Below are 11124 nucleotides of genomic sequence, written 5' to 3' on the forward strand. Positions count from 1 at the left end.
CTGTGTTTTGTTGTGATTCTTCACCTGTTTAATGCTGATTCCTATGGATAAGAAATACCTGCGCTCCCTCTTCAAGTGTCAGACGTGATTATCGTACTGTACAGCACATGATTGAAAGGCCCACGGATCAAAATCCCAAAACAGCTCGGTTGAAAGAAAAAGCAGATTTAAGGCACAGACAAACACACAAGCTCAACGGGAGCCGCAGCTATTGTGATCTACTTGTTCTATCTTTTGTTCCTTAATGTCTGTTTTTTTGTTTATTTCTTATGTGTCCTTTTCTTTTTTATTAAGTTCTTTCTTTGTTTGCTCAAAGAGCTTAAAAATGTGACTTGATAGGAAGCGTTGTGATGATCCCTGATAAGTGTTTTACCTTTTTAAATCATCTTTGCTGACGGCAAAACTGCCCACCTCTACCCTGAAAGCCGTCTGTGTGATTACCATGGAGGTATTTAACAGTTAAATAAATAAACTATTAGTACTTTCATATGACACTGGGATGATTGACAAATACCATGGAAAGTTAGCAGGGCCAAAAAGGATTGCATTACTAATTTTTCCTGAACTTCAATTTGCAATATGAACTAGAAAAGAGGCCAAACTGCACATTTGACAAGTTGTAACCAGCAATTTAAGCAGAAGACAACATTAATACTGAGATCAAAATGTTGGTGTTATGTTGTTACACTTTGCGCTGAAAGCTGAGGGTTTGTGCAGGTAAACTGAGCTGATCAGACTATGTTTAGAAGCAAATGTGTTTCCTTTGTTCACAAGCTGAGTGGAACAAACAGTCACAGCACAGAAATTAATAGAACAAACTTTTTGCGGTAACGTCAAACAAAAGAAAGACAGGAAGAAAGTGTTTGTTAAACTGGAATCTGTTATTCTTCTGAAGAGAAGTTTGAGGCCACCACTATTTTCTAAATACCATTTAACAGCACATAATCAGAGAAAAATAGCACGTAACTGTGAGCTTGATAGAATTTCATCAACAGAAGCAGCTGCAGGACTCCAAACTGTTCGAGGAATCTGCTCCATCTAGAACAATGACGTGAAGTGCAATGGCATTCTTCAGTTATTTTACAGAACAAACAATGAACTGAGAAAATAATCAGCAGATTAATTGGTAAGGAAAACAAATATTAGCTGCAGCGCCGCTTGTGCTTGTAGGGCTCCTTTGTGCTGATACATCAGGAAAAGAAAGCATGAGAAAATCCAGAAAGAGGATGAAGTAGCAGCGAGACAACAAAACAAAAGGCGAAGATGAAAACCTAAAAGCTGATAGAACAAAGTGTGTGAAGTTTGAGTATGACACAAACAAGTGGAAGAGGTAGATGTGCAGTGAGAGGGGGCCAGCTGCTCAGAGGAAAACATGAAGAGGGGAGACAAAGAACAGGCGGAGGCAACCAAAGGGAGGACAAATCAACTGCTAGCAGGGAAAGAAATGCTGATATGTAAGAGAAAGTACGATATGCGCACCATCAACTGCTTTACTGCTGCCTCATTTTCTTTATACTTTGCTGTTACAACAAAAACTTAAAGCTATTTGCCAATATTTTTACATAGTTTTACAGAGCATTTAGCAGCCATAGAGAGCGATAAAGAAGCTAAAAGAGCTAAAAGAGGAATAGAGTGAATATTGGACTTAAATAAATCCTAATCCTAAATTATAGGCTACACTAAAAACACTACATGTTCACATTAACACAAACTACAAGCTATCACCAAGTTCAGTCCAAAAAAAAGGAAGCAGGATATCTCCATGGTAGCCCTCATACACAAACACCACTATAAGCCTGATTTGTACTACAGCATCTACTAGCAGTTCAGCAGCGTTGGACTGAAGCATCCACGGGACGCATGCCCCGCTGCTGCTGACGGCCTCCAGCAGACAAACAGAAAGAGGAGAGAGCAACAGAGATGTAGGGAGGGAAGGAAGAGAAAAGCATGAAGGATAAACAAAAACAAACACAGACATCAAGAGTCACTGAAGCAGTGTGCGAGAGCCACGTGAGGCAGCCCACCCTATGGAGAAAACAGCAGCTGGTGTGTATACTGGCAGCCCTACAGGGGCTGTGGCCTCCACAGCCCCAAATATGGAGAAGCACAAAGGAGAGATAGGAGGAGGGCTGGGTGATGGAGGGAGATGCTAGGGGCTAAATGGGGTGAGCAGTTAAGCCTTGTTGGTTACAGTATTGGCAGGAAATGCAGGAGATGGGAGGCGGGGTAAAGGTTCTACAGTCCATCTGAAAGGGACAAATCTGAGGACTGATGGGTTTGAGTTATTTAGTGTAAATTTGACATAAGAATTCCATTTTATTACAATGCGACTCATTTTGTGTAGTGTTAGCCATCATTTCTGTAGATAATGAAAGAAAGTACTCACCAAGTTAATTGGTAATATTTTGGAAGGTGGTAACTACACCAGAACAAAGCTGAATGAACCAAGCATGACATTCTGACAGCTCCACAAACAAATCAAGAAATGGTGCACTCACAGAAAGACAAGATTATTTTCCAAAAAAGCCAGAAGAGGTGTGTTATTAGTCGTAAGGAGGTGAACAAAACCCACCTGGGCACTCACACAATTCCACAAAACACAAGGAGGATAAAACCTCTGATTACAAAACTGAATACACACGAAAAGAGCAAAAAGGAGCGAAATAATTCCAAGAAAATTAAAAAGAAAAACAAAAAATCTGTTCACGCTCACATAATGGAAAGAAAAAAAATGGGGTGAGGTGGGGGGGGGGGGGTCCGTTCATGTCAACAACCTCAAGAAAAGTGTAAAAATGTTCAGTGTCTTCTAAGTGAATGTTGGCATATTTGCCAAAAAAGAAAAACGTCAATGAACTTGAATACATTCTCTGGCTGCAGCTCTAGAGACAATATGATATGACACTTAATGGAACAACTCAGCTTGGTTCACGTCACTATGTCATGAGTTAACAATATATTCAGGCACAGTGCTGTACTGTGAAATGTGTCACTGTGATGTCATTACATTATGTGGGAATTAGATGAGTATTATATAAACAGGCTCACTGCACTCTACACCCACATACGAAGTTATTTCATTCCAAGTTGGGGTTGCTACAGGCTCGCTACACTTATTTATGTCCTTCATGAGTCCCACAGCTACCAAAATGAAATCCACTCTGCAGCAGAAAATCCTAAAAACTCACAATTATCTCAGCCGTGAATGATAATTCTCCCTCCAGATAAAAACAATCTCGAGCGATCTGCTGGTTGGAAATGAAAACTGACGTGCTCTGAGGTCCACTGTCGCTTCACACAGGTTTGGACTGGATTCTGTGTTTACTTCAAAACTTTCCTGGCTTCTTACTTTGGGTAAGAAATGGAAATGAGTGAAAGTGGAGCAGAGGATGCACTCGTTAGCAGCAGTAACTGACAAACGTGTCACAAAAGTTCATCCACAAAGCTTCTAATAAACAAACACTTCATAAAATCTTCTTCACGTTCACTTATTTCTCTCTTAGCTCTTTTTAGGAAGCCATTCCAAACACACACTTACACACAAGTAAAACCCAACAGTAAACGTGCACTTTGACTATTTTTCTTCATATTCTCCATCATCTATAGGAGCATTGTGTATGAGCGTGTTTGTGTGCTTCTACTAACGCTCCCTGATCTCGTCCACCATCTTCCTTTATCTTCTCTCGCTCCTTCCCTCGCTCTCTCCCCATTTCAATATTGAAGAGAGTTTTATTAAGGGCTAGACTTGTGTGTGCTGAGGCGCTCTCAGTAATTTTCCTACAAAGTGCTTTAATCCATCACACGGCCAACATGTGGCCTTTGCAGCCATACATCATCTCAGCCCGGAGAGAGAGCGAGCGAGAGAGAGAGAAGAAGAAGAGAGGGAGTGGTAGCATAATTTCTACTCTCCTCCTCCTCACCCCCCTTCTTCTTCCTCTTCTCCTTCTTCTTCTTCTCCACCTTCATCTCCCGCCAGAGTTTCCCACCTGGGAGGGAAACCACATCTTCTCCACATATTCCTCAGTCAAGTCCTCTCTCCATTTACAAATGAGAGTGAGGCATGAGCGGGGATGGAGTGAGGGGAGGGCGGAGGAAGGGAGGGTAGGGAGGTGGGGGATAGTAAGCAAAGAGAGCGAAAATGAAAGAGATGGAGATAGCTGTGAGTGAATGAGTGAGTGAATGAGTGTGTGAGGGAGAGAGTGAGAGAGAAAGAGATAAGGAAAATGGAGAAAAGCTTACTGGAATGAATTAAAATTGGGGACAAAAGCGGATGAGAGAAAGTCAGTGTGTGTGTGTGTGTGTGTGTGTGTGTGTGAGTGTGTGTGTGCGTGTGTGCGTGTGTGTTGAACATGTTATATGTGCAAGGTGTGTGCATCTGTACTTGCATGAGGAAATAGAAATAGGCAGAGAAGGAGTGGAGATGGGAGAGGGGGGAAAAAATGGTGCATTTCCCAGCATGCAGCTGGTGCAGCATTGCCCTCCGTGTTGCCCCCGGCCAACACCTGCCTCCATTTCACTCCCTCCGCCCTCCTCGTGCTGAGGAGCAGCGGTGAACTCTGGGCTCCCTGACTAATGGAATGGGCCCTCTCTTCCAACCATTAGAGGATTGGTGTCCCTTTTCGTGCCCCTGGGTGCCCTACGGTACAGAAAAGGGAGAGGATGGTGGCACATTGGCCTTTTTCCTTCAGCCACACACACATGCACACACACACACACACACACACACACACACACACACACACACACACACACACACACACACACACACACACACACACACACACACACACCTGGTCATAACATAACAGCCTGGAGTAATCCAGCCAGAGTAAGGCTTGACATAGCTTAGCATCTGACTGAGGCTATTTCTGAGAGGATATTAGAAATTCTGAATTGGGTGCTGCGCTATGAGGTGTCAGAGAAGGAGCTCTGTGAATGTGTACGACCGCAGCTCCGGCTGATCGTGAAGCGTTTGTGTGATTTCATTTAGCCGGTAAATCCAGTGCTCTACCTCAATTACATCTGCTTTACTTGGATGGAAAACACACCTTGCGTGTACAGAGGGAGGAGAGGGGAGGGGAAGGGGGGAGGCACAGAGCGGATTGGGGATTGAATCTCTCGATGAGTTGATAGCACGTCCGCAGACAGCGAGCCAAGCTGTGCCGCGGTAATGTTATGCTAATGATATGGTAATGATATGGTAATCTGCCAGCAGTATTCCGCCTCACTGGAGAGAAGGGGAATCTGGGAGGCCTTTCTCCATTGGTTGGAGACCAGGGACTTCCTGGTGTCAGAGTTCAAGACAAAAACCATGCGCATGCACACACACACACACACACACACACACACACACACACACACACACACACACACTTCATTCTTGAAGTGTGATCTCAGCTAAAATAAAAACAATGCAACACATAGACCTAATCTGGTTCTAATCGGATTTGCAAACTCATAAACAAGCAAGAAATAATACCTGTAAACAATGCAGCATCATGTGATGTAACTTTAAACTAGGTCGGCTGTATTGTAAATAAGCCTGCAAGCTGAATTTTTTTTTTTTTTTGCTTTTGAAGTCGGTGTGTAATATCAAGACTGCGCTGTTGTTCTCTGCCGGCATAAAGTGAAACAGAAAATCATCTTTTTTAGATCACGATCAGGTTCTTTTTTCTCCGTCATTGTGTGTGAAACCCTGCACCTGTAATGGCTGCCATTACCTGCCTAGTCAGAGCATCTCTTTCTCTCTGGTTTGTAATGATTGCATTACTCCACCACAGCCTTTGACAGAGATGAGACTCACCATTGTGCGGCAGTAATCTTCAAAATCCACGTCAGCACTGCGAGCTGTAATAATTACGAGCACGAGCTTCCTGCTCTGACGGTGTTTGTTTCTTTATTTAAGTGTTGCTTCATTTCACAGCATCTTATCTTCCGGGGAAGGAGCTGATTTAGCCTCTGATTCAAAGGAATGTTGATAAATGATAAGCTACATTTAAACATTTCGAAATGAGCAAAGTGTAAAACAAATGAAAGATGAATGTGGACACATAAACTCAATCACTCTGACACATTTAAAAATCCTAAAGACAGACAGGAACGGCTTCAGTGCACCTGCAAAACACAACTGCAGTGCATCACAGTGAATCTGTCCGTGTGGCATAAAGACATCATCTGGGTTTGTTTTTTTTTCTTTTTTTTTCTTTGTTTTTCTTTGTATTTTACAGTTGCAAAATGGATATGTCAAGTCTGCACAATGGAGAGACGCAATGACATTTTCTTGGATGCTGTGCATATAATCAAAGAGACCAACAATATGTTGAGTGCCAGCATGGAGACATTTGATTCCCATTCCACTCATGCGGCATTACCGCTGGAATGCCAGCAGACATCACAATCCTCCCGAGCTAGCGTTGGGCTTGTCAAACTTTTCATTCCACTTCAATGTTTTCAAAAAAAAACAAAAAAAAAACACGTATCACAGCTAATTGTGAAGCTTCGGCTCCTTCTTGATACCATGATATCAGCGATAGGTTTGACTTAACAAAGGCGATTTAGTGTCAGTGACATTTAGCATCAGCCTCTGGCGACAGACAGGTAAAAGAAGCCAGTCAGCAGATTGGACCTGAGGGGATCATGAAAGTGGGGGTTGTCTGAGGCTCTTCTCAGAGCACCTGATTAACACACAAACACACTTTCTGCATATCCTCGACGATGGGCGACTACAGAATCACACCACAGCAGCCTATTGCTGATTTCTACAATGCTGAAGGACTTCACACCTTTTTTAAAACTACACTTAGTGCAAATACGGGCTTCATAGTGCAGTCTATATGTCTTTTTGGTCATTCTATGTGGTCACTGCATCCAGGGACTACCAGTGGTGTATGAAAGAGCAGCAAACAATGCAGGAAGAGCCAGAGGTGTTTGTGTGCATGCATGAGGGACAATGAGAGAGAGACAGGCGGAGAGGAAGACAGAGACGGGGGTGGACTGTCCAATACACTCCTGATAAAGGTCAAAGAGATGTTTTATTCATGATTCAGGCAGCAGCAGCAGCAGAGGCAGCGAGGCCAAGGTTGAAATGAGCTCATGTCCCCATTCCCCAGAGCCAAAGCTGCACACAGCCTCACACCAGGCAAGCAGACACTCCCCCAAACTCTTATCAATAATGTCAAAACACACACACGCCTCCAGTGTCCCTTATCAATACCTTCAAACCAGTTTTTTGATTGTCTGCTGTGAGCAAAATCGATGGAGGAATGTACATCTGCTGTTAAAGCAGCATGGAATACACTTCAAATGAATGAAGTGCAATTAAAACACGTTACGGGAACTCTTGGAGATTGGAGGTGTGATGTAATAAGATTTTCTCAGCTTTCTCAGCTATAGGGCTCTAACTATGAGCAGCTATATACAGATCTATGGAATTTAAAAATATCATGTCAAGATAACAAGATATCCACTATTTTGCTTTAATTTTTCAGAAGGGGATGGTCCATATACAATGAACGCATTTTATTGATCATCCTCACTGTATTTGAGATCAGTCACATACATGGATGCTTTAGCCTCAGTAATGATGAATTGCTTACATAATGTTTTTCATCAAATTGTACATTTTATGCAAGGAATCTGCGTTGATTAGTAGGTCTTTACCTTTGAAAGGGGGAAGTTAAATAAAAGAATCCCTTTTAAAATCCTGAACACAACAGAGCACAGCAGGAAAGGACATCAATTCATAAAGTCTCTCACGTTTTTAAGTCTTTCTGAATGTGAATCTTTCATAAAGGAGAATCAGACCAAGTCCATTTCAAATTACTGTACACCGTTGAACCGCCTCTTTAAACTTGCTCTCACAGAAAAGGAGGACCAATGTACTTCACCTAACCATGACCTGTTCCGTGCCCTTATTTCTTATTGCATATTTTGAGGCAGCTCAGACTCAACAGCCAAAGTAACCTTTAAAGTATTGACGTGGATAAATCACATCTAGTCTTCTGACGAATGGAAAGATTTCAGCATGACAGATTAAAATCCAGGCAAATAGGTACAGACCCAATCCTCTCCTGACACACTCAACTGGAGCCCATTATATATGTCCACATAGGAGGTATCACAGGCGTAACCTAAGGTAGGCTAGATGGAAGCGTATGTTTGTGTGTGCCTTTCTGGGTGCATATATGTGTGTCACTCTGTGTGGGCCACCTACTCTGTGTGTCTTTGATCAGATGAAATATTCAGGGGTGCTGCTGTAATTTGCTGAAAGTCACATGTCCCTCAAATAGGAAACAGAGGTCAGCTCTGTGACAGCTCTTAAAAAAGGGCCCTCAGTAGGTGGATGTGGGAAATGTAAATTTCAGGCCCATAGGTGGAGGTAACAACAGGGGTGTTAAACATGCACTGACCCGTTCAATGAACTCCAGCCCGTGCTGCTCGGCCAGAGCTCTTGCAGCTCTGATGCCCCCGTCCATTTGCACTGCATAGAAGACATGGCGGTTGGTCACACGATGCCCCTCTGTGGTCACTAGCTTCCTCTGCAGCAGGCAGCCAAACAGCAACACAACTGCACTGAACATGGAGCCCTCAAGAAGAAGATGGAGGAGAAAATGGCTTTTAAAGAGTGAAGAGAATCGCTTCTTCTAAACTTTTTACAAATTCACATCAGCCATGTTTGTTTTAAAACACGATGTCAGTCTCAGCCCACGTTGCTGTGTTACAATGATGTTTGAGTGTGTTTCTGCGAGTGAAACAAGTGGCACACCGTAATGAAAGCCTTCCACTGCACTGCACATGGCAGTAGGGCTGCAACTAATGACGATTTCATTTCAGATTAATCTGCTGATTATTTCCCTCATTAACGGTTTTGTCTACAAAGTCAGAAAACAGTGAAAAGAGCCCAACATGACATATTCAAATAGCTTGTTTTGTCTGACCAGCTGCACAAAGACATCCAATTTACACTTATATATGGCAAAGACACAAATTCTCACATTTGAGACGCAGGAACCAGCAAATGTTTGTCTTGAAAAAACGATTACAATAACCCAAAGAGCTGCCCATTAATTTTTCAGCTATACATACATCAGACATCATTTTCCTTCTGAAAGGCAACAGCATTCAGTACCTCACCGAATGTGCTCTCTCTATTGGTTCTTCATAACGAAGTCTAAAAACTGACATTAGAAATATCTTTATTAGAAAAACACAAAACACCTACGGTTTTAAATATTACCATAACACTCCAAATACCATCTAACCACACTAATGAGTTTATAGAGTGTGGGATTCAGCATCTCAGCACAAAGTATTGAACATTGGCAATTGTGAAACAATTTGCCCACAGCCACCTCCTCTGTACTTCTGCATGAAATCCACAGTGGCTGCCACCTACAGCATGTGAACCACCCACCTGTAGCCACAGAGAGTGAAACGTCCAGGAGAAATCTTTCACCCAGTGCGATGAAAGCTAGCACTCTGGCATCAGGGGCCCCAAGCGAGACAACACACTCGCTCCAGTTCCCAACCCACACGTTTAATCTCCTGGCCTTGATGCAAATGCTTCTGAGAGCAGAAAAACAGCGGCGCTCTCATTGTGTGAACTAACTTCCCTCTTTAAGCAAAACAGGAACTTTATCAGTCTTTTCTTCATGCCTGCACTTTCCTGTGAACGATGATGGAACAAAAAGTTGTCACCTCACTCTTCTCGGTATCTGCTCAACAAGAAAAAACACCCAATGCGCTGTTGGAAGAAGGCAGTATTGAAGAACATTACTTCTTAACTCCCACTCCCTCCCCCAGATTATGAAAATAACTGTTGATCCATGAAGTTGGTCAATTTGTTTATGGTATGTGCATTAGTTTGTATTGAATGTCATTTGGAAAGCAGTGATGTAAATTGTGCATACATACAGCTCCTAAAAACTACAAGGCTGCATCCAATTAGAGCTGCAGCTATTAGTAGATTCACTGATTAGTCAGTCGTCAGAAAATTATGTTACTATGTCGCTAATCATTGATGTTTAAGTCAAGTTTTAAGCAGAATTGCTCAATGCTGTGGTTACAGCATCTCACATATTTTTGTGTCAGTTTTCAATTATATCAAACTAAACATTTTCGCCTGATGGGACAAAAGACGCAATCTGAAAATGAACAGTAAAACTGCAAACTTGAAGATGAAGATCTCTCACTCTCTATATAAGTCTGTCTGTATGTTTATCTCACTTCTCTTCAAAAGCCAAGTGTCCTCTCCTGCAGCGTTTTCGGCCCAAACAACAAACAGTGCAGCTGACCACCATTTAAAGTCTACATCATCATTCAGCTCCAATCTCTCAAGCCACTGATTGAAATCGATAACCTCACTTGGGGCCCGGGCCCCAGTCAATCCCGCTGAGGCGCAGGGCCGGCAGCGCACACCCCACCCAGCGAGGAGTGGGCCTCGGGCAGAGATGAAGTGGGCAGGGAGAGAGGGAGGGAGAAAGGAGAGCACATGAGACTGGAGTACAGGAGAGCCACATTGAACAGTGTCAGGGCCTCGGGGCCTACTGGGACGCTGATAAAGTACCTGGACATTTTTATAGACAAACTACTTATTTCCGTCCTCATATCGCTTGGGAAGACTGATAACTTTATATTCCTCTCAGGCAGAGGAATGAAAGGAGGGGGGGCCCTTTCAGGAGTTTAATTGATCAAACTGTAGCCACAAGGGTTTTTTTCTGGAGATAAAAGGGACTAGCACTCTCCCCTGTACAATACAGAGATCTTTTAGGAAGCAGACCCAATGAAAAAAAAGAGAATGTAACTCATTATGCAAAGTCATTACAGGACTCTGACTATACTCCTTAAAGAGGGGGAGTTAATGGTGTGGAGTTGTATCGTTCAGGATTTACAGAGGTCAAACCACCGGTCATAGGATAACATTATTTTACAATGTCCAGATTATAACTCCAACCTAACTTATAGATGGCTGTTTTAAAGTCAAACTGAAATACCATGGCTATTTTCACTGTGGCAACGGTGAAATATCATTTTATTACTGCTCACATGGCGATTTGGAAGGACATGAGGGCCAAGCAGTGCGGATCCTTTAACTGGAGTCCAAGCCTCCGTGATAGCAAGCGTTCCCAC

At 42.8% G+C, this 11124-nt stretch overlaps 1 protein-coding gene across 1 annotated transcript in view; it reads right to left on the reverse strand.

The window, feature by feature from the left end:
• Nucleotides 1-9521, reverse strand: part of LOC139333454 (furin-like protease kpc-1) — a 158950-nt gene extending 149429 nt beyond the window's left edge. Inside the window, exons 1-2 of the mRNA XM_070965867.1 lie at nt 9410-9521; nt 8406-8582 (exon numbers count right to left, since the gene is read on the reverse strand). Of these exons, the coding sequence (XP_070821968.1) occupies nt 8406-8576 (171 nt within the window). The 5' untranslated portion in view covers nt 8577-8582; nt 9410-9521. The remainder of the gene's footprint in view (nt 1-8405; nt 8583-9409) is intronic.
• Between the last annotated feature and the right edge of the window lie 1603 nt (nt 9522-11124).

This window comes from Chaetodon trifascialis, chromosome 7 (genome assembly GCF_039877785.1).
Source record: "Chaetodon trifascialis isolate fChaTrf1 chromosome 7, fChaTrf1.hap1, whole genome shotgun sequence".
In the NCBI taxonomy this organism is placed as follows: domain Eukaryota; kingdom Metazoa; phylum Chordata; class Actinopteri; order Chaetodontiformes; family Chaetodontidae; genus Chaetodon; species Chaetodon trifascialis.